The following is a 24,201-nucleotide window of genomic DNA, read 5'->3' as shown; positions in this document are numbered from 1 at the left end:
AAAAGAATTTTGTTCTAGATAACTGTATTTAAAGCAATTTTATTTAAAGATGAGACCATAGTCACTTTGTATTGCTAATTTCCAGTAATTAGACTGTTGGTTCCTTAACCTGTGTTGAAACATTTATTATAATTGTTTAACAATTTAGAAATGTCTTCATTTTTGTAAACACTTAATATTGCCTTAAATATCATGTTCATTTTTTTTGCATCCTTTGCAGACATCCTAAAACCTATTTCTAATGGAGAAGAAGCTTCTCTGTAGCAAAGATTACTTGTGATAGACTTTACTCCTACCTCTTAGTTTTAGAATTTTCTTGCCTATGAACTTTTAGGAATTACCTCTTTTCTTTGCATTATTCTACCTTACTTGTCCTTCATCCTTTTTTGCAGAGGATATGTCTGTATGGTTTTAGAGTAGAAATCTCTTCCCTCTCAGAATCCATTGTAATTTTTGAGAAAATCTGGCAGATTATTAGTTCCAGGAACATGCAAAACCCAAGTTTTCCTTTACCCTTCTTTCATGCATTCTGTTTTTTTAGTTAAACCTATGTTCCGTCTTGCTCTATTTATTTCCCCTTTCCTTCTCAACAATCAAGTGAAAAAGGAAAAATAGTAGCCCAGTGTATTTTCTACTTATAAAAACTGAACATCTCAAGATACTATATTTTTTAAAGGAGGATTTTTTGAAGTTCTTCCATGAGCTAAGTTATTATAGATAAATTTTAATATAATGTTCTCATGTTTAAGAACTGTGTGCTGAAATAAGATGTTTTAGAGGAAATAGGCTTTATGTTTTTAATGATATAGTGATATTATAGTTCACATAATCAAAACACTATTTGGGTTTGAACTTTTAGACAGAAAAATTCCCTTCTAATACAATTCTGTTCTATCCTATTCTCAATCATTTGTGTGGAGGAAGAAGAACCGTGGTACGTAAAATGTGAATCAGTAACAGTGGTACGTAAAATGCGAATCAGTAAAGAACCCAGAAAACATGTATGTATTAGTTTTGAGTGATAACTCTAGATACATTAGTAAAGCCACACTCACCTTTGGTGGGATAGAGATACCAGTTTTCTATAACAGAGCATCAGTGTTAATAGAACAAGAGCCAACCTCCCTTCTAACTTTGCCATCATTTGCAGTGTTACTTAGTGGTTTATAGGATGTGGCATTTTTGTTTTTGCTATGTTATTTTCTTGGAGTTATGGAAAAGAGGACAATGAAATGAATACAGAAGGATGACAATGAAGGATAGATATGAAGCACAGTAGGTAAAAATTTCTGTAAAACTAAAACCACTTTTATATACTATGGAGATAATGGAAAATTGCCTTTGTTTAGTCATACCTAAAAATTGCATTGGTTTTGTCCTTATGACATTGTATAACTACAACATGTTAAATACTGTGCCCATTAGCTAGTGTTTTTTTTTTTGTTTTGTTTTGTTTTTTGAGGCGGAGTGTCGCTGTTGTTGCCCAGGCTGGAGTGCAATGGCAGGATCTTGGCTCATCGCAACCTCCGCCTCCCAGGTTCAAGCGATTATCCTGCCTCAGCCTCCCGAGTAGCTGGGATTACAGGCATGCACCACTGTGCCTGGCTAATTTTGCATTTTTAGTAGAGACGAGCTTTCTCCATGTTGGTCAGGCTGGTCTCGAACTCCTGACCTCAGGTGATCCACCCGCCTCAGCCTCCCAAAGCATTGGGATTACAGGCGTGAGCCACCGCGCCCAGCCCCATTTGCTAGTTTATAAGAAAGTTGTGTAAGTTTTGTTTATCCTTTGTTTGCAATTTGAAATTTTTAGCATCTAGCATTTGCCCCACGGAACTTTTGTTATGGAGGATTTTAGGCTAGTTCACAAAACAACCTAATTTAATGTTAGGTTGCTGAAATAGGGCATCTGTAATTGAACTCAAAAGATTACAATTTAAATATACAAATATATAGAATGAACAAAACAGAATAAAGGTGAGAAAGAAATCACTTTATGTTTGTATAAAAGCATTTTTTAACAAGAAAATGAGATATGTTATTGGGCTTTAGACTTGGGGATAATCTTTCTTAAAATAATTTTTTAATTGTGTTTTCCCCCCTTGATGCAGGTAGATTACTGGTTCCACCTGCACGTTTGTTATCAGTGGTGGGGTGGAGAGCTTACAATGAAGTAGAGAGAAAGTTTATTGAGGTGACTGGAGGTGATGAAGAGTTGGAGACAAAATAAAGGAGGTACATAAGTGGGAAGGAGACAAGAGAGAGGAATAGGGAGAATATGTTTCTCTCAAAAGAAAAACAAAAAGAATCAGAAGTCATTGGAGAAGACAGTTCCTTTTGCTTTGCCTCTGTTACTAAATTACTGAGGATTTCCTGCATAGTACATATATTTCACATTCTTCATTTAATCTAAATTGTATTTACCCGTAAAGATTAACATACATGTTTTTTAAGATTTTTTTTTCACTTTTGAGGGCAATTTAATGCAAGTTAGAGACAAATTGTATAGATAATTAAAATTAAAAATGAATCAAAATTATTTCCCTCCCCACCAAACCAGTCTTGACTTCCTTATTGACAGGGCTGATATTGGGCAAATAGTACATAGAAGGCCATCCCCGTTGCTTATGGTCGGCCATCCATTCTGATTGGTTGATACCCATCTTGTGTGGTTTTTAAATATTCTAAATATCCCTCCTATAACCTTGAGCACCCATTCTTGCCTATCTGCTATCTGGGACTCTGTCTGGGAAGAAGAGGCCTAGCCTGGGCTCAAACCTCTTCAACCTCACAAAAGCCATTGTAATAACTAACATTGCATTCAATAAAGGAACTGCATTCAAAGTGCAAATAAATAGAGAATTGAATATTTTGGGCTGGAGACACCAGTGGCATTCACCTCAAATAGCATTTAGAAACTGAAGAAAGACAAAGACTGAAAGAGAGAGAGGTGTTTATTATTCAGTTATCCCTTTGTTCTTACCAAAGTGTCTCTTCTTTGTGTCCTGTGACGGTCTCATCTGTGGAAGGAGGCTTGAGAAAAGATACCTGTACATTCTCTGCCTGCTAAAGTAGCTTGTTTGATTTCTTCCTAGTCTTATTCTGTGGACATGGTTTCATTCTCTGCATTGATTGTACTAGATATCAGGCTGTCATTTTAATAAACTAGATAGCACCAAGTAGAATTTGGCGCATTGAATGGCTAAGGAGTTCCCCAAATTTTTGCCAGATTTCTTAGTCTTTGCATTTCCCTTGAGAGTACAAAAGCAGATACGGGCTGGTCCGAGTGCAGTGGTGTTTACAACTAATTGATCACAACCAGTTACAGATTTCTTTGTTCCTTCTTCACTTCCACTGCTTCACTCGGCTAGCCAGAAAAAAAAAAAAAAAGCAGATACCCATTTTTTTTTCCAAATGGGAATTTCTTTCTATAAAACACCAATCTTTTAAAAAAAGTCCTAGATTTCAGATGAAATCTTCCATTAAAATAGCAAATTATGTTAATGACAGTGTTTTGGGTACATCATTTATAATTTGAATAGTACAGCAGCAGTGAGGACCAGTATGTTATTGAGAATACCACTTGCAATGTTATGATGTTGGAAGTGCCTTTAGGATGACTATGACTGTTGTTTGGTTATAAAAGAATAATTTATAATAATTTATATCAAGGAAATGTAAATGAGCAGTTGATTATTTTAAGAACAATTTTATAGGTTCCCACAGGTGCTTGAAGAATTTTATCCTTTTTTGTTGTTCTTTTTTTTTTTTTCTTTTTTTTGATGGAGTCTTGCTCTGTCACCAGGCTGGAGTGCAGTGGTGCGGTCTTGGCTCACAGCAACCTCCGCCTCCCGGGTTCAAGTGATTCTCCTGCCTCAGCCTCCCAGGTAGCTGGGAATACAGGCGTGTGCCACCACATCCGGCTAATTTTTGTATTTTTAGTAGAGATGGTTTCACCATGTGGGCCAAGATGGTCTCGATCTCCTGACCTCATGATCCACCCACCAAGGCCTCTCAAAGTGCTGGGATTACAGGCGTGAGCCACCGCCCCCGGCCTTGTTGTTCTTTTTAAATGCCAATGTAGTTATTTGGATTAACTTCTGTTATAACTCTGTTTTTCAGTGAACCTTCTTTGGAATTGTGGCCAGGTTTTCAGATGAAATAAAAGATGAACTCAGATGAAATTTCTACTTAGAAATTTTTAAAATAAGCTTTAAACTTCATATTTTATATTTTCAATGTGTATTCTATTATATATATGTAGATTGCATTATAAGTCCAATTATCCATTTATGGATATCCAATTATCCATTTATCCTTTTATGTATCCAGTGGATGAACAAACACATGTATCCATTTAAAAATACTGTCTAGGCTTAATGTTTGGAGATCTTCTAGCTGAGTCACTTTTAAGAATCATGATGGAGAAGTGGATTAAAATGAACCATAATAGAATATTATGTATTTCTCTGAATATTGTTTACTATAATTCCATCAGTTTTGGTCTATTTATATTGTTAATTATTACTGTAGACTTTGCTTCTTTAATTTCTATATTCCATGATTAATTTTTAAGCTTTGATTACATATACTTGCTAAGAATTAATTTCCTATTACATATTTTTCTTGTCTGTGTCTCATTTTGAAATTAATAAGGTTTTAGTAATTTGCTACATTAATTCAACAGGTATCCTATTTTTAATTGCATCTATCATCGTATCTTTACTTTTTATATTTTTGATACTTGTAGTATTTAGCCTTTGTTGTATACTCACAGTATGGTAGCTGTTGTATATGAGCTATAGAAAATACTTAGTCTTGGGTACCCCATAAATATATATACCAACTATGTGCCTACAAAAATTAAAAACTGAAAGAAATAAAAAAAGAAAATACTTAGTTCTTCTATCAAGAAGATAACAGTTCGGAAGGTTATGGAATACCTTTCTCTGGTGATTTTAAAGAAAAAAGTAGGCAGCTATTTGTATTGGTTAGATGGTCTGTCAAAGTCTTTTCTAGTCTTGTGTGTCTGTATATATGAACGTATTGATATATAGAAGGTATTTTCCAAATGCCTGTAAATAAAATGTAAGTTTCTTTCTCGTGTTATTCTAGCAATCATTTTCTCACTGGATAAATTTGAAGAGGGAAAAGGTGAAGGAATTAAATACCTTGATCCCATTTCTAAATTATACAGTTTGGCTTTTAATCTTTAATCTTGCTCTATTTTACATGCTATAAATTTAGATTTCAGTTTGGTGACTGGCAACTGGTAGTATCATTTTGTCTTCTTAAAGTACCCATTCTTTGTTGTTTTTTAGTAATCGTATCAATAATGATGAGAATTTGCATACTTGGGAATTATATTTGTGTTGTCATCAACTTTTGCTTAACTATACTAATAAACATCTTCAAAAGTATAAATCACCTTCACTCTGGGGACGAGATAATTCTTACTTGTCTTGGGAAGTGAATTCATGACCTCAAATTCCTTCCACTCAGGGTGAATTGGGAAAACAGGTATTGACTGTAACTCCATTTACAAAACTTAAATTTTTGAACCACCAACCTGCAGCTCCTCAAATTGGATTAAATGGACTTTTTATTAACCACGTTAGAAATCCAGGGTATTTATACAGTGTTATGCTATTTCTAGAGACTCATAATTTGTTAACTTATTTTTCTATTTTTTTATGTTACAGTTATGTGTTAGGTATTTTAAAAATATATAGCTACTAAGTAAAATAAGCAATTAAACATTTTTGTAAAGCAAATCAGCTACTTAAAAGAGCACAAATTCTTTTTGAGTAATAAATCAATGATAGACTGGATAAAGAAAATGTGGCACATGTACACTGTGGAATACTATGCAGCCATAAAAAAGGATGAGTTCATATCCTTTGTAGGGACATGAATGAAGCTGGAAACCATCATTCTCAGCAAACTAACACAGGAACAGAAAACCAAACACCACATGTTCTCACTCATAAGTGGGAGTTGAACAATGAGAACTCATGGGCACAGGGAGGGGAACATCACACACCAGAGTCTGTTGGAGGCTGGGAGGCTAGAGGAGGGATAGCATTAGGAGAAATACCTAATGTAGATGACGGGTTGATAGGTGCAGCAAACTACCATGGTACGTGTAATACCTATGTAACAAACCTGCACGTTCTGCATGTATATCCCATAAGTTAAAGTCTAATTAAAATAATCTATGAAAATAACAATGTGTGTGTGTGTTAACCTTAGAGATTTCAGTGATATTATATCCTAACTGGGCTGTTATGTTATGTGGAGGAGTCATGTTTTTAGCTTTATTTCAGTTTTTAAAGAAATGTCAACAGGAGGATTATTTTATTTTCTCTTAACCATCTGCCAAATCTGTCAACTATACAGGTGTGAGGTTAACAATACATTGATAAAGTTTGTGTGATATTGAGGACACATAACCTGACAAAATTTTAAAAACAACCAAACATTTAAGTCTTTTGCCTGTGATCCGTGTCTGTTTGTATACATACACACTGGCATTTTTTATGGTAGGCTTGTTTTTGTGGTTTGTTCTTTGTATTATATTTGCTAATATTATTTTTCCTATTTTTCCTTTGACAAGTCAGTTATTAGAGCATTGAAAAGAAGTTCTACTGAGGAAAGGCCTCTCTGTCACTTCTCTTCTTTGTCAGCTTTTCACTTTATGGTATATTTTGCTCTATGGTGGGGAGATGGTTCTGGGCTCACGTTGACGCCAGAGAGAAACAGAATGTGCTGAAAAGTAAGAGTGGCTAAGGAAAGCTGTGTTGCCCAGATGGAAGCAGTCATCACAGATACCAAAATCTCATTTACATGAGAGATTTGTTGTAGATATACCCGTCTGCCCTTAAGAAAGACATTTCCTTGCTTATATTTCCAGATAAATAATGTTGAAAATTAATTTACCCTAGGAATAATTATCTTATTAAATTATTTTCATTATGAGTGATAACTTTGAAGGAACCAAAATGAATGATAGTAATGAGTGATGCCTATTTACGTGAAAGGGAAATCTAGGGATTGGGTATTAGAGCTTTTCTGTTCATGGATCTGCTAGCTGTGTGGTATTTTTAAGAATAATGACTAAGAAGTGGATTGAGATGAATCATAATAGAACAACCTTCTATTTTCCCAAGTTTCCATCTGGCAGGAATTTTATCAGTATTTTGGGGGTGGGGGTGGGATACATTTTTGAGGAGAGAAGAGTAACTAGTTTGGCCATATTCTAGTTATAACATTGTTTCTTAGAGTAGCTTCTAACTTACTGACTTTGATCATTTTCTTTTAGTCAGCCTTCTAGTGGATTAAGTAAAGGTGGTTTGCAAATTATCTGTTTGTAGATCATTGATACATTTAGATAAGAATCCTATTTGTATCTATTTGAACATTAAAAGCATAATTTACTCTTATTCTAGAACAGGTATTTGTGCTATCAAGATGTGATTGCCATGAAAATAGTCATGTTTTAATTTTTTTTAATTGGCTTAATAGGTCACTTTAGACAACTGTGTTGAAGTTGGACGGATTGCCAACACCTACAATCTAACAGAAGTGGATAAATACGTTAACAGTTTCGTCTTGAAGAATTTTCCTGCATTGCTGAGCACAGGGGAGTTCTTGAAACTCCCTTTTGAGCGTCTTGCCTTCGTGCTTTCCAGTAATAGCCTTAAGCACTGTACTGAACTTGAGCTCTTTAAGGCTACCTGTCGTTGGCTTCGCCTGGAAGAGCCTCGGATGGACTTTGCTGCAAAATTAATGAAGAACATACGATTTCCACTGATGACACCACAGGAGCTCATTAATTACGTGCAAACAGTGGATTTCATGAGAACTGACAATACTTGTGTGAATTTGCTTTTGGAAGCCAGCAATTACCAAATGATGCCATATATGCAGCCAGTTATGCAGTCAGACAGGACTGCCATTAGGTCTGACACCACTCACTTGGTTACACTAGGAGGAGTGCTGAGGCAGCAGCTGGTTGTCAGTAAGGAATTGCGCATGTATGATGAAAAGGCCCATGAGTGGAAATCGTTAGCCCCCATGGATGCCCCAAGGTACCAGCATGGCATCGCCGTCATTGGAAATTTTCTCTATGTGGTTGGCGGACAGAGTAATTATGATACAAAAGGAAAAACGGCAGTTGATACAGTCTTCAGATTTGATCCTCGATACAATAAATGGATGCAAGTTGCATCTTTAAATGAAAAGCGCACCTTCTTCCACCTAAGTGCCCTCAAAGGATATCTGTATGCAGTTGGTGGGCGAAATGCAGCAGGTGAACTGCGTAAGTGCATTTATATTAAGCATAGAGACAAATTTCTTCACTCAGAAATTCTTATCAAATCATAAAATAAGCAGTCCTGTAAAATCAGATAAAAATGTAGTTAGGGTTTTGTTTTAAAACTATTTTTCTGAGAAAATATTGGAGACCATCTTTATGCCTTATCTGGGCATATATCGTTGGCAAGGGAACAAATTGTATGTTACAAATGCATCAGTATATTGTAGCATATTTCACCTGTGCAGTATATATGGTCTTCATCTTGAAGGTTCATCTAAAGAGTATACTTAGCTCATTTAAATTATAATAAGGTCTTGCATAGAAGTTTGGCATGTTTTCTCATTTTCTGCTTTTAAAAGGCCATATGATATTTTACTGAACAGGTTACAATCCTTCATTACAGAAAACTTTCATTGTTTCTTCTTTTACAAAATTTGTTACCTATTAGTGGCTACATAGATAATTTTCTTTATAGGTTAAATGTACAAAGTTCAACATTATCCAAAGTTTGTTCTCTGTGAATATTATGATCTATGACTGTTTTAAAAATAATTCTCTTGATGTAATATCAGATAGTTTTCTTTTCCGTAAGCCCATCTGGTAAGCTTTATTTGATGGTCACCTTTTTGTCTTCCCAGTATAAAATTGGTCATAAATGTACTTTGATATAGAATACTTTGGCTATGTAAATTAACCCAAAAAGGTAAAATTTTATTATTTCAGATGAAATTGGGATAGTATAATTTTTCCAAAAATAAAGGCAGGAAGTCCACATTTTATGTTGTGACATATATTTGTCATTTCCATTATTGTTTGGCCTTGTTTTCAATTCTTTTATTCTCTGTTATAAATAGAGTCTGTCACAGGGAGGGGAACATCACACACCAGGGCCTGTCTGGGGCTGGGGGGCTAGGGGAGGGATAGCATTAGGAGAAATACCTAATGTAGGTGACAGGTTGATGGGTGCAGCAAACCACCATGGCACGTGTATACTTATGTAACAAAACAGCACGTTCTGCACATGTACCCCAGAACTTAAAGTATAATAATATAAATAAATAAGTAAATAAATAAAAAAATACAAAAAAGACAGAAAGACAGAAAGACAGAAAGACAGAAAGAAGGAAAGAAAGAAAGAAAGAAAGAAAGCCAGATGTGGCTCATGCCTGTAGTCCTAGCTGTTAGGGAGGCTGAAGCAGGATTGCTTGAACCCAATAAATAAATAAATAAATAAATAAATAAATAAATAAATAAATAAATAAAGTCCTTGTAGTTGACCAATTCCAGGCTCCATAGAGCTGGGGAAGTTCGAAATATTGGCATTGGCTCTGGATAAGTTCAGAGTAATTCTCAGAATCTTTGTTTTTCAATATTCTAAGAAATAAAAGATAGTTTAATGTATTTGAGACTAAGCTATTTATCAGAGAAAAGAATAACTGTTCTCAGCTTTTATACTTTCCTGTTTATAAAACCCTTTCTTGTTAGTGACATGGTCTTTTTCCTGATCTTTTCTACCCAAAGTTTTTTTTTCTTTGTTGTTACAATGATATTTTTTTCTAAGACCAGATTTTCTAGATTGTTGGACTATGTTGCATGATCATGAACTGCATAGGTTTTCCAATATATTTTAATAATTGGACTTTTAAAAGCAGTTAAGGCATAAGTGTCCTTAGTGTACAATTGTTCTTTAGGCCTCCTCAGTAAACCTACACACATTATTTTCACGTTATTATACTATTTTAAATTTGCGGTATCTGGAAATATCTAGAAGGTGCAAGTAGTGACTTGGTTGTTTCTTAGAAAATCCCTGTATAAGATAATGTTTTCTTAAATATTTTCTTCACAAATAATAGGTCATTAACTTGGTCAGTCTTCTTTTCTCAAAGGAAGTAGCTCCGTTTTTCAAAGTCAGTCCTTGCTTGTTGATATTATCACCCCTGTTAATATGCGGCTACTTAGCTTTCAATATATAGTTCCTAATACTAATTAAAAGCCATATTCTTCTGGGAGTTTTTAATCTTCAGGCCAAGGAGAGTCATTACATAAAACCAAGATGCTAGAGGCTTCTTTCTTTGAACCTATCCCAACTCTCTTTCAGTTGCTCCTATGGTATACCAGTCTAGGAACTAGAAATAGACCACCCTGTTGGGCAAGTGGCTCATACACAGGAATCCTTGCTCCTGACCTTCAGAAACCACCCCTCCATCTCTGATTAAAAACAGTCTTCTGTGTTTCATTTTGAAAGGGAAAAGAAACAAGGAAATCATGCTTTTCTTAGGGTATTCCTAAATTCATATTTAGGCTTTAACAATAAAATTTCTAAAGCTTAACCTAAGGATAATGACTTAAAAAAATTTCCCCTCTAATGGTAAATATAGGTCCATTTTAATCTTATTTCATAAACTGCATTTAAAAAAAGGCACATGTCATTATAATACAGGCACAAACCATCTATTCCAAGAATTGTAATTCTAGTTATCATCCAATTATTTGATATTTTATTCCATTTGAAATGATCTGTAGATTACAAATCTATAATGACCTTATAGATTTGTAACCTATAAGTAGCTAAACTTTTGTAGAAAATGATTGCATCCCTTAAAATCAGCATACCCATCAAACGCATTCTGTACTAAACATTTTATTATACAATATATTGGAAGTTTAAAAAATATTTTGTGATGGACTTAGTAAGTGCATTCAAATTTAGAGTCTTGATTTCAGGAGAAAAAAGGCCAAAAAGAGTCATTAGATAAAGCCAAGAAGCAAGAGGCTTCATTTGTTTCTGATCCACTCCACCCCCTTTGAGTTCTTTCTATGTTATACTCAAATAGAAGCAAGAAGTAGATTGTCTTGTCACATCACATCCTATATTACTGAGGTAACCAAACTTGATGAAAACTGCCTTGATTACTGTTGCTCCCAAAGAATAATATTAATGAAATTTCCTGAATTCTATCCATGATCGTGTTTCTCTTTATATAAATAAAAAATGAATTTGTGTTAGTTGGCATTTCCAGTTTTCTTGGACCCATTGTTTTTGCAGAATAGGAGATTTTCATTCTAAAGAAACTCTTGCCTATATTTCTGAATGTTCCTGCCAGAAACTGAGTTTTTAACATTTCCCCTACCCTACAAGCACTTTTTAAAAATAGAATTCTTCCTTCAATGCACACATTAACATCTGTTATAATAAATTAACATTCCCATTGTAACTGATTAAGTCGAGACGTTCATATGCCTATGTAAATAGAAGGAGGTGATGGGAATGGGTGGCAGGAAGAGGGGATTGATGGGAAAGTCATTTAATAATTTAATAGGTTGATTAGTACCAGTATATCACTTCATACACACAGTAACCATTGCCTGTATATAATTATAAAAAGAAAAATTTGATGGGTACAAAAATAGTTAGAATGAATTAATAAGGCCTAGTATTTGATAGCACAGCAGGGTGACTATAGTCAATAATAATTTAATTGTATGTTTTACAATAAGTATGAGTATATATAATTGGATTATTTGTAACACAGAGGATAAATGCCTGAGAGGATGGATACTCCATCTTCTATGATGTGATTATTATACATTGCATGCCTGCATCAAAACATCTCATGTACCCCATAAAAATATACACGTACTATGTACCCACAAAAATTAAAAATTAAAAAAAAAACAGTGGCAACATTTGCAAGACAGTTTAGATCACTTTAATGCATTAGGCCTTTTAAAATCTTTCCATGGGGTACTTGGACCAAAGGAAACCTAAGCCCATTGTTCATCAAAAAAAGACTGTGTGTGTGTGTGTGTGTGTGTGTGCGCACACACTAGCACACATGTGCTCACCTGGTTTAGTGCTGAAATATAATTCCTTCAAAATGCTGCTTTCCTTTGACACTGGTTACAATGGGAAACTAGGGGAGGCTTAGAGTAGCTGTCACTTAAGTGTAAAAGGAGTCAGTTATTTCTGGCATCTTTCAAAATTGTGTCATATAAGAAATCAATCTTCTATTGAGGCTTCCTATATTGAAGAAGAATATGACAGCTCCAATATCTTTCACTTCAGTTAAATATTAATAAGTTAAGGTTTCAAATAATGAAATAACTTATAGAAAACATGTTAGATGTTTTTCAAATACATGCACAATAAAACTACTAAAATTTATTAAATGCCTCTATACCCCCCAAAGGATTTGGGGGTTTCTTGATCACTCACCAGCGTTCTATGTTCCTAGAGTCCATCTCCCCTGTATGACAGCCATCATTGTTTAAATGATTTTCTTTAGGCTGATCTCTTTCCTAATCTTAAAGAACAAATAAATTCCACATCCTCTTCTTGGACCGATTCTGGATTCCTATGGAATTATCTCAGAAAATAAGAACTCCTGATATATGTGAGATAACCAACCTAAGTATAATTCTTAAATTGGAGAGATTCTTTAATGTAAACACTAGGCCACCAAACTACTGAAGTTAATTCTCTAGATTAGGGGCCAGCAAACTTTTGTAAAGGGCCAGAAAGAGTATATTCCCAGCTTTGTGGGCCATTCAATCTCTGTCACAAGTAATCAACTCTGCTGTTGTAGTGTAAAAGCAACCCTACATAATCCATAAACAAATGAGTGAGGCTGTGCTCCAATAAAGCTTTATTTGTGAACATGAAATTTGAATTTTATAGAATTTTCATAAGTTACAAAATAGTCTTGATTCTTTTTCAATGTGTAAAAAATGTAAAATCATTCATATTTCTATCTTTTGGGCCCTACAAAACAGGAAGTAGACTGGATTTGGCCTATGGACTGAGGTTTGCTGCCACCTGCTCTAGATTTTTCCAGTTGCCTCTTTACCATTTCCAACTCTTATAGACTACGATTGAAGCACTGCTTTGTGGCTCCAACTCTTTGCCTTGTATCATCCCTTACTCCCTCTTCCCATCAGAGTTGTTGGTACTAACCTATATCTGAGTGTCGTGTAAATATGGAAAATGGAAATAAGAGCATGTGTATCTACTTTTTAATTAGATGTATTTTATTTTAAAATAAAATACTATTGATTTTACTGATAACAATAGCAATTCTGCATGGAGAATTGCATGACAATAAAAGTTGTCAATAAAAATTAAATGCCTGGAACAGCTAAAGGAGATGCATTTTTAGCTGGAAAAAAGCTTAAGAACGATGGACTATTATATAGTAATTTTGTTATTGGTGGTTAATAGCTATCTTGAACTGAGGGCCTCCTGTGTGAGAAAGTACAAATGGATTCTTATAACCACTATTAGGGGAAAATGCAATTAAGTCACTGACAGAGGAATTATCTTTCTACATAGGAAAATATTAATAATAATAAAAAGTGAATAAGTATTCAAATTCTAACTCCACTATAAAAAGAATAAGAAGAAACTAATGGAAATCACATTGGAACAGTTTGAATTAAACATAAGAAAGGACAGTTACAATCCAAAAATTTCTAAGTTTAAGTCAGAGTCCCGCATTAAGAAAAGTGTAAAACTATAGTGAATCCTGTCTTTGGCTTCAAGCAGATGGAGATGATATCTGGAAGTCTTTTTAGACCCCGTTTCTGATAGGATGTGTGGTTTAATTACTTCTAAAACCTTCCCATTAATGGCTTTGCTAATGCCAAGTACCAATCAATGCACTAGGTTTTCTCTTATGTGGCGAGAGAGAGAGAGAAGGAGAGAGAGAGAGAGAGAATAATAATGTAGGATTTTGCTTGTCCGTTAGGTAAAAGTCATGCCAAAGGCAAATGGAAATGAACATTTGAAAAGGCATTCAGTGACTGGAAATAGTTAAAAAAAAAACAGTACTGGGGCATGTGGCAGTTTAACTTGTTATTAATTTTAGAAATAGGGTTTAAAAGAAATAGAATTGGCAAGGATCCAGGCCTAAAGCAATGAACAAAGCCAACAAAGCAGTAGGTAAAAATGAGAATAGTAAAAGCCTTTGAAATAAGACTGAAAATTCAAAGCTAAAGTAAGTGGAAAAGGAAGTCAGTAGAGAGATACAAGAAGTGGCATAATATAGGTGTGCTTGGAGGAGAAAAGCATACTTTGCGTAGTGAATTTGATGATGAAATTATTGAATAGAGCGGAAAAGTAGTCTTTCTCTCTCTCTCTCTCTCTCTGTGTGTGTGTGTGTTTTGCCTGTCACCATGTTATTTTTTTTTAAGTAGAGAATCTCATTCAAAGGTTGATTCATCAGGATTGCATTTGGTTGCAAGTAGCTAAACCTAATTCCAGTGGCTTGATCAAATTGTCCTACTCAATAAACTTCTGCTTACCCGTCGCTGCCCAGAACTATATCATATGGTGGAGCAAAGCTTCAAGGGAACCTGCTAAATTAAATTTTGTTTTTAGCTTGGTGCAGTGCTTCCCTAAGCAGTGTTGTGGTTCTGTTAGTTTAAAAAAGTAGGGTTGGGGGACGCAAGAAATTGGATTAGCAGTTGGCAGTGTCTGCAATAAATAATATGAACTTTTCAAGTCAATCTAGACCTCATGCTTTTGATGAGTTCTCTTAATAGCTTTTCTGCCTTTTAAAAAGTGATTACATTTTCCATCTTTCTTGGTGACATTGTTCTGTTCTTGAGGTTATAACAGACTGATTGAAAGATACTTAAGTGAGTTGAGGTCACTTCTCCAAAATACATTATGTTAAAAGATGATAAATACATTACTGACAGGAAGTATTCTTAATAAAGATCTTTATATTATGCCGCCAACCATCTTCAGGTTAAGAGTAGTACTGGCTGCAATGATGGTGGGTATATACGAACTATTAGCTTTAAAGTATAAATGTAGAGAAATTATTATCAGTGTCCATTTTGTAGTCTGTATATGAATTAAAGCAGTGGGCTTCAGAACATAAACCAAGAAGTGTGTATATTTTCATTCTCAATGTAAAAGTTTGCTTCTTATGTATTAACGTTTGTTTCTATCAACATGGGGACCCAGAATTGAGGAGTTTTTCATTTCTTTTGATTTTTTTCATCCTTTCTTCCTATGTTTTTAGAGCAAAGAAAATGGAGAAATGTCAAATTATAAATATGTAAGCAGATTACAGAATAAATCTTAGTGATTTCTGCAATGACAGAAATTTGTTAGATTCTTACACTATCTAGTCTAATGTAACATGTACTAATGGTTTATATTATTAATATAGTCTCAATAATTACTGTAAGAGCTCCCCCCAAAGTCTTACACATATCTATCATAGCTATAATAGATATGTTTCAAGTGTTTGGATATTATTACTGTTCCACTTAAGAGAAAAATAATTAATTGCTAAATTTGAAGTTAAAAATAATTTTCTTTTCTTTTTTTTTTTTAACAGCCACAGTAGAATGTTACAATCCAAGAACAAATGAATGGACCTATGTTGCCAAAATGAGTGAGCCCCACTATGGCCATGCTGGAACTGTGTATGGAGGAGTGATGTATATTTCAGGTAAACAAGTATCATGTGAACACAATATAATATATAAGCTTTTAACTATATGGTTATCTTTCCATATAGTGGTAGTAATAATAATAATTCAGGTGTCAGGAGTTTGAGACCAGGCGGGCCAACATGGTGAAATCCTGTGTCTATTAAAAATACAAAAATTAACTGGGTGTGGTGGTGCACGTCTGTAATCCCAGCTACTTGGGAGGCTGAGGCAGGAGAATCTCTTGAACCCGGAAGACGGAGGTGGCAGTGAGCTGAGATTGCGCCACTGTACTCCAGCCTGTGTGAAAGAGCGAGACTCCACCTCAAAAAAAAAATCCAGAAAAACCGAGAATCAAAATATAATTTATGTTGATTTTAGAAACTATTTTTGTGTGTATTTGCATATGAATGCCTTGGGCATTCTGTAAATTTATAAGAGTACTAGTAAACCAATCCTGTTGTAAGGTATAACTTAGAAAAAATTGGAAAGCATTCAAATTTTGCTTTCCAGTCCCTATGCTCTGTATTCTGATAAACACCATTCATAGTTTCTGTAGCAACAATTAATTCATTTTATTTAAGATTTAGCTAAACTATGTGAAGGAGTGTATCATTATATAACATATAAGTTCTCCTATGCATAAAACGTTCTTCCAATATGCATAATAGTACATAATAATGTTCATTCTCTCTTTCAGTATAGTCCATAATATGGGTTTCCTTCTTCCTTAGCATTATAAGGGGATTCTACTATGGTGTCATTGCATAAATATTTCTGTGCTGATTATCTGTATTTTATGCACATGAAGATATATTTTTCTGTTAAAAAATTCTGAAATGGCTATAGTTTGTTCACAGTGTCCCAGTAGCAACTTTCATTCTCAAATTGTTGGTGTTTAAATCAATCTACTGTAGAATTTCTTTCTTTTTTTAATGCATTTTCTGCTTTCATTCTCCTGTAGAATTTAGGAAGAAGTCTCACTTTAATGTAATGACCACCTCTGGTATTGACATTTAACTTCGTTAGTCAGGTTATTATCATTTGGCCCTGACACACTCTGCCTGGGACAATTCTTCCCCATATGAAGGCCTGCCAGTGCCAGGCCAGCAGTTACATTACTAGAGACCAAGGGTGTAAAGGCACTATTTGTGACCTGATTGACCACTGCCTTGTGAAATTTTTAATCAGTAAGAATCAATGAAAGGCCTGTAGTATATGATTGGCAGGTTTCTGGTGTTAAATTCATGAGCAACTACAGAATGTCTTATATTGGAAGAGCCATCCAGGTAATAAATATGCTCCCATTAATCAATGATTTACACCATCTATCTATTTTATGTGGGCAGCTGCTGTACCATTATAATGAGAGCTCCAACTCCTCTGAGAAAAATGACACCTGAATTGTTTTAGTGGTGTTTTGGCATAACTGGCGTATATTGCAGAAATGACCTTCCCAATCAAGAGTGGTTAGAAACTATAGCTGATTTTCAAAACAATGAACACTGTTTTGCTTTCTGGGAATTCTGTAAAGCACAAGGAAAATATTTTTTAAAAGCAGAAGGAAACAGTGATAGTGATTGGCATCTGGCCATTTGACAGTAAAGCTTTGAATGATTTGACTAAAGATTAGCTTACTTCTTTCCCTTGTCTACAGAAGGTATCGTTTAATACTTTCATTGTAGAGACTGGTTTATATGTGATCTAAGAGTACACTTTGTAGATGATACAGACTAAATTAGATTAACAACAAATTGGTGCATGTATAAAATTCCACGTATATTCAGCATTCTAATTCTTTAGATTTTTAAATATGCATTCTGATAACAGATGACATTATCCACCCTCACTCTGCCCACAGAAAACTCTATAAACATAAACAATTCTGAATATTCTTATAAGCTTTTACACATGTGCAAGACTTTCAACTTTTTCAAAGCATTTTGATAAATATCTCACTTCAGAGTCACAATCCTGATGCAATAACTAGAGTAGATATTGTTTTGTGACAAGTGAGGAAATGAGAACCTGGAATTTAATGTGCTCTAGCCCAGTGCTCAGCACCCAGAGGGTACCCACTAAAAGGCAGTAAGTAGTGAACGATGCTTTGTAGTTGGAATTTACTACAGACCCAACTCTATCAGTGATCAAAATATATTTTCCTTCAGCAAAGCTTTTAAATACCATGGATCTACATTTGAGAAAGTCATTGCAATAATGTAAGTGATTGCAAAAAAAGTAATTGTTTTGTTCTTTAAGAAGATGAAAATGCTATTTTCTTTACTTTTAATCCAGAGAATGTATTTATAGAGGGAAGACAGTCCTAAGAACAGTATTGATAAGCTATATGTCATAATGTGTGACTAAAAGTTATCTGTGACAGAGCTCCTTTAATTACTTTTGCATTTCTATAATAATCTATTTACTTCAAAACTATTGTTTTCATTCTTTAGGAGGAATTACTCATGATACTTTCCAAAAGGAGCTCATGTGCTTTGACCCTGATACTGACAAATGGATCCAGAAGGCGCCAATGACCACTGTCAGAGGTCTGCATTGCATGTGTACAGTGGGAGAAAGGCTCTATGTCATTGGTGGCAATCACTTCAGAGGAACAAGTGATTATGATGATGTCCTAAGCTGTGAATACTATTCACCTATCCTTGACCAGTGGACCCCAATTGCTGCCATGTTAAGAGGGCAGAGTGATGTTGGGGTCGCTGTCTTCGAAAATAAAATCTATGTGGTTGGGGGGTATTCTTGGAATAATCGTTGTATGGTAGAGATAGTGCAGAAATATGATCCAGATAAAGATGAATGGCATAAGGTTTTTGATCTCCCAGAATCCCTTGGTGGCATTCGTGCTTGCACACTCACAGTTTTTCCACCAGAAGAAACCACACCATCACCTTCTAGAGAGTCCCCTCTTTCTGCACCTTAAGATCATCTCTACAACTAAGATGCTGTAGTTCTATCTTTGCAATGTGTCATAAATTCTCTTCTTTTTCCCCCTTAAGTAGTATATATGTTAGGATTACCCTTTGGTAATTGATACAGATATTGGAAAAAAGACAACATTGATGTTATTTGTGCTCTTTGTTTGGCCTAGAATGTTTATAAAGTGGTAACACAACCATTCTGGAAATGTATCCCATAGAAGCTGATGTTTAACATATGAAAAAAAAAGTATTGTCTATAAAATGTTTCTTCAGTACTTTTTAAATGCTGTGTATTGGGTGTAAGGTATTTGTCATCTTACATTTGTAAACCCAATAAGCCAAGTTGAAGGTGGATTATAGTAAATGTACAACTGTGCTCACTAGGCTTCAAGTAAAAAGTTTTCCTTTCATCTTTGACTGTGAGATGTCAAAGGGAGGCAGCCTGCTTGAACAGGAAACAATACACAAAAGGTTGCCAACTCGCATGAGCTACCTCCCTCTTTTCATAAAGTATTTTTGACATATCTGTCAACCCACTTGACTGTGTGGGTGCATTGAGAACACAAAGTTTCTTAGACACACAGGAGAAGTAGCTTAAATTCACTAATATTAATTTAAAAAGCAGCATGAACCCTCTACTTATAAACAAGGGTTTGGTGTTTTTGAAGTGTGTATACATACATACACATACACACATACACATATGTCAAATATAATTTTTTTAAAAATTGAGTGGCACATCAAAGAAATGTGAAATTAAAAAGAATTCTTCCAAAAAGCAGCTTCCATTAAAATGGGAATTCAGTATGCACATACGGAATGCATATATGTAGAACCATACAGAATTTAGGTGGATAAGGGCTAGAAATTTTGAGCAACAAAATTTGTCACTTGACCAGATTTTATCTTCAAAAACTGTATTCTACTCCTCCTTTGCTGTTGAGGTAACTTGCATATTATATGTATTCTGTATACTCAGTTCATAAGGTTATTTAGCACAAAGTATAGCAGCTTCACCTGGAGAGCTGCTTTTGCTCAGTAAATTCAACTTCCATGTTTTATCTTTTTTTGTTCAATAAAAACATTTAATGTCATTTTGGTCTGAGACATCCCATTATTGTCTGATTTGACTTCCTTTGATTAAATATCTATATTTTTGGCATGGCAAAATGTGATCAGAATTTACAGCTCTGAGCAGCTTGGATGAGTGAATATGCCTTTTTATTCAAGGAAAAAAAGAATTTGACAAAATCTAAACTTATTCATCAAAACTCATTGCTGGTTGTGTTTGGGGAATTAGATTATGGAAGATGCTAACTGGCTTTTCATCACCACAGAAGAACTGCGAGCCGTGTCTAAACCAGAAGAGCAGTTACAATTGCGAGTTTAGTCTCTCTGATCTTCAAGAGGATCCATCTTGCCTGATGAGAAGGGATTGTGTAAAATTACCTTAGAGATTTGTCTTGACCTGGGATCCCAAAGGAAAAATGTTTTTGTGAAAGATTATTTGAGAATTATATTAGCATCATATTGTGATCCTCTCTACTTTATCTGCAGATGATCAGATTAAATCTGAGCCAAAAATTTAGGGCTATGATAATACAACTAGTGAGACTCCAAATTTCTTTACCATTAGGTAATTAGCAGTGCAGATGTCACTGCGTCTATCTTGAGTTAAATAATTAAGGAAACAATTTTCTCAATAGGAAAAGCTTGGTATGAATTTGAAAATCCCTCTTGAGCATTATTGTTCTTAAGTCAGAGCAGCTGGTCAATGCTATCAGTTCTCTGCTTATAGGCAGAGTGAATTCAGGCATTTGCACATAGTTAACACCTGTCTAAAAATGGAGGCATTATATGGTTTGACTGTGTCTCCATCCAAATCTCATCTTGAATTGTAGCTCTCATAGGGACCCGGTGGGAGGTAATTGAATCAGGGGGATGGGTTTTTCCTATGCTGTTCTCGTGATAGTGGATAAGTCTCATGAGATCTGATGGTTTTATAAAGGGCAGTTCCTCTGCACACGCTCTCTTGCCTGCCACCATGTAAGACATGCTTTTGCTCCCCCTTCACCTTCTGCCATGATTGCGAGGCCTCCCCAGCTGTGTGGAACTGTGAGTCCATTAAACCTCTTTTTTCTTTATAAACTACCCAGTCTTGGATATTTCTTCATAGGAATGTGAAAATGGACTAATACAAGGAGTATATAAGACAGATTGATAATTCAGAAACAACGATCAGGCATGGGGGCATGCCTGATCAGGTGACTCTTCTCCGAGCAGCAAAGGTTCTTTCCATCTTGTGGCCTCCCCCTTTTAGGTTCTCAGAGTCCTCTCCAGTCAGTCAGAAGAAGAAAAATGGAGGATTGCAGGTGGGAGGGCTATAGTGGTCAGGCTTGAAAGAAGCATACATTACCTCTACCCACATCACCTGTACCCACATTCTAGTGGCCAGAAGTCAGTTCTGTGGCTACATGCAAACACAAAGAAAACTAGAAAATATCAGAAAGCTGTGTGCCCAGAAAGAAGAAGAAATGGGGCTGGTGATCTTCTAGCAGTCTGCCACAGGGAATAACACAAAACATACATATCCACTTCTTTTTGACAACGTAGCTTTTCTGCACCTATGTATGTTATTTAGAATAGCAATTTATTTCACACTTTACTGTAGGTGCTGTTACTAAACAATTCTAACAGCTGGAAAGTTATTACACATTTTGCTTTAAGTGAATTAACTATTTATGAAAAAATACCTGCCAGTTATTAGTTGGCTTTATAAACATTTCTCATATTTGCTCTTAAGTTCTTAGCCTACTTGAAAGAGGAGTTACAGAATTCACTAAATCTCAAAAGGTTTGTGATTTTCCTTCTTGGTCAAGATTACTGGAATATGAAAAATGAAGAAAGAATTTGCCTATTTCTATAATTTTTAGAAAATTCATCTGATAATCAGTATTTGCCCTGAAAAGTGAAATTATGACCTGAAACTCTTTCCTTTCTAAAATTACTTTAGAGACTAAAATATACATGCATACTTAAATACATACCTATGTAATATTTCTTTGGGAGTTGCTAAAATAATTCCATATTAGCCCATGACAGGGTGCACCACAGGGCAATTAAGTAGTGTCTTATTTAATTAGTTCCACCATGTGACCTTTTATTTTCTCATTTCAAGGGCCTTTGCATGTTTTCCTCCCACAAGAATAGTAAGCAAACATTCTTGTGTGGAAAGTTGGCTGTGGCTCTAATTTTATTCTTAACTCCTATGCCTTTCCTTGTGTTTTTCATTTTCAGCCACAAAACCACAGGTTTAGTCCTTTGCACATCAAATAGCTTTGTGAGTAGGCAGGAAGAAAAGTAAATGCAAAGCAAGTTCTTAGAGATGGGGAGTTTTATTTTAAATCGGTCAAATAATTCGGTGTTTAAAACTTCTGGTATTTATAAAAATGCAAAATATAGAAAAATTGAAAAGTATAAGAAGGAAGAAAAAAGTCATGGTCTTCCACATATCAAGATAACTATTGCCAATTATGAGTACATTGTTTATACACAATTATTTAAAAATCAGCATTATTTTTGTATATACTATATAAAGTATGTTCTGATACATCAATACATCATTTTCTGGTATAAAATACATTCTAATACACCAATGCATTAACTTCTGATACAAAATACATCAATGCAATATTTAGGATGCAATTTTGTAATGTGTAGTAAGTGAAGTTCAACAATTAAGTAATGTGTTGGGCATTTGTCAGTTTAAAAAATACTGAATATTGACATGATCAAATCAGATGTTTGCATAATTAAGCAATAGTGATGCCAGACAATTAAAACATTTATTTCATCAATGAACCTAATTTGCATAATTCATATCTCATAGTGGATATTTCATCTCTATTTACATTTAGCATTCCTTACTAATCATGTGTTATCAAGTATTATCAAATCTTTGTCAAATGCATCTTTACCTTGTATGTGTTATTTGGCAATGTGATTAAGATAAAAAAAGATTGAATTAAAAAAGTGAGACTAAAGGCCATACATTTATCGAAAGAAAAAAAGAGGGGATATTACAACAGGGCTTGGCAAACTTTCTGTAAAGAGCCAGCAAATATTTTAATCTTTGTGCGCCATATGGTCTTCATCACAGCTACTCAACTTTGCTGTTGCAGTGTGAAGGCAGACACAGACAATATGTAAATGAATGAGTGTGGATGTGTTTCAATAAAACTTTATAGACACTGGAATTTGAACTTCATATAATTTTCATGTATTACACAATATTCTTTTGACTTCTTTCAACCATTTAAAAATGTGAAGGCCATTCTTAGCTCATGAGCCATACCAGATTTGGTCGACAGGCTGTAGTTTGCTGACCCCCCCATTACAAAAGCATATTTCATTACCATTCATTTATTCTTTCAACATAAATTTATTGTGAACCTATTTCGTATCAGTCAATGAAAAGTCCTAAGGCTACAAAGATGAATAAAACAATTCCTGCCATCATGAGCTCAGTCTAATTGGGGAGATAGGTACTTACACTGTATTGTGCTTGAGGCTATGATGGGTGTAAAGAAGCAACATCTGAGCAGAGTCATAGGAATAGGTCTTTGTAAAATGAGTGGAAGGCTATAAAGAAATGAGGGCCTGCCCTAATAAAATACAGTTTCTGTGGCCACAAAGGTGGAAATGAGAGAGTACTCGTAGGGAAAGGGTAGCTTCTCTTTGAAATCCTAGCACCTATCCTCTGAGGTACAACTTCCTGTTGCAAATCTCTCATTAATTACACCAACTACCAACTTGCTGGTTCTGTGCTAGATAGAGTCATATACAACTTGTCCTTCAAAATACTCTGAAACTCAGCAAAAATCAGGATGGGATATTTCATAAGGTTTCTCTAAATCCTCAGTGTATTGGATGCCTTTTACTACAAGAAGCAGAAAACCCCAAATTTTAACAATAAGGAAATGTGTTTTCTCACAAATCTTCAATGCCTTCTTGGAGGTAAAAGAAGACTCAGGCATGGTATAGCTAAATGTCCTCAAACACCTAGGGTTTTTTTTTTCTTTACATTCCATTTGCAATAGCTTTGCAAACCTGTATTGCCAGTATCATCTCTAGTTAAGACCCAGAGAGAGAAAACCTCTCCCCAACCATGGAATTTAAATCCTTTTTTTCAGTCTGATGGAGTCAGCTTAGGAGATATGACTACCCCTGGCCCAGTTGCTAGGGGAATTTCATGCATGGATTGGCTTAGACTAATTATCTTATATGAAATCATTATGGAATTAACCATAATACCCTTCTCACTCAGGAAGAACAAAAGGAAAACACATAGGGAAAGGAAATTTAGCTAATTGGATTTACTTTGTTCAGTTTGTCCGTAATCAGCTTGGGCTTTTTCTAGATTAGTATTTTTCAAAGTCTGGTCATAACTTACTAGTACAAAAATTCTCAAAATGTGGTCTAGGCACACTGGTGTCCCTGAGACCA

At 34.8% G+C, this 24,201-nt stretch overlaps 1 protein-coding gene across 11 annotated transcripts in view; it reads left to right on the top strand.

Annotated features, from left to right (window-relative positions):
- KLHL13 (kelch like family member 13) overlaps positions 1-19,790 on the top strand; it is a 410,214-nt gene extending 390,424 nt beyond the window's left edge. For all 11 annotated transcript variants that reach the window (XM_055376218.1, XM_055376216.1, XM_055376217.1 and 8 more), the window contains 3 exons: positions 7,522-8,317; positions 15,664-15,777; positions 18,211-19,790. In XM_055376218.1, coding sequence (XP_055232193.1) covers positions 7,522-8,317; positions 15,664-15,777; positions 18,211-18,698 — 1,398 coding nt within the window. In that variant the 3' untranslated portion in view covers positions 18,699-19,790. The remainder of the gene's footprint in view (positions 1-7,521; positions 8,318-15,663; positions 15,778-18,210) is intronic.
- Positions 19,791-24,201: the final 4,411 nt, after the last annotated feature.

This window comes from Gorilla gorilla, chromosome X (genome assembly GCF_029281585.2).
Source record: "Gorilla gorilla gorilla isolate KB3781 chromosome X, NHGRI_mGorGor1-v2.1_pri, whole genome shotgun sequence".
In the NCBI taxonomy this organism is placed as follows: Eukaryota; Metazoa; Chordata; class Mammalia; order Primates; family Hominidae; genus Gorilla; species Gorilla gorilla.
This window is presented reverse-complemented; position numbering and strand designations above follow the sequence as displayed.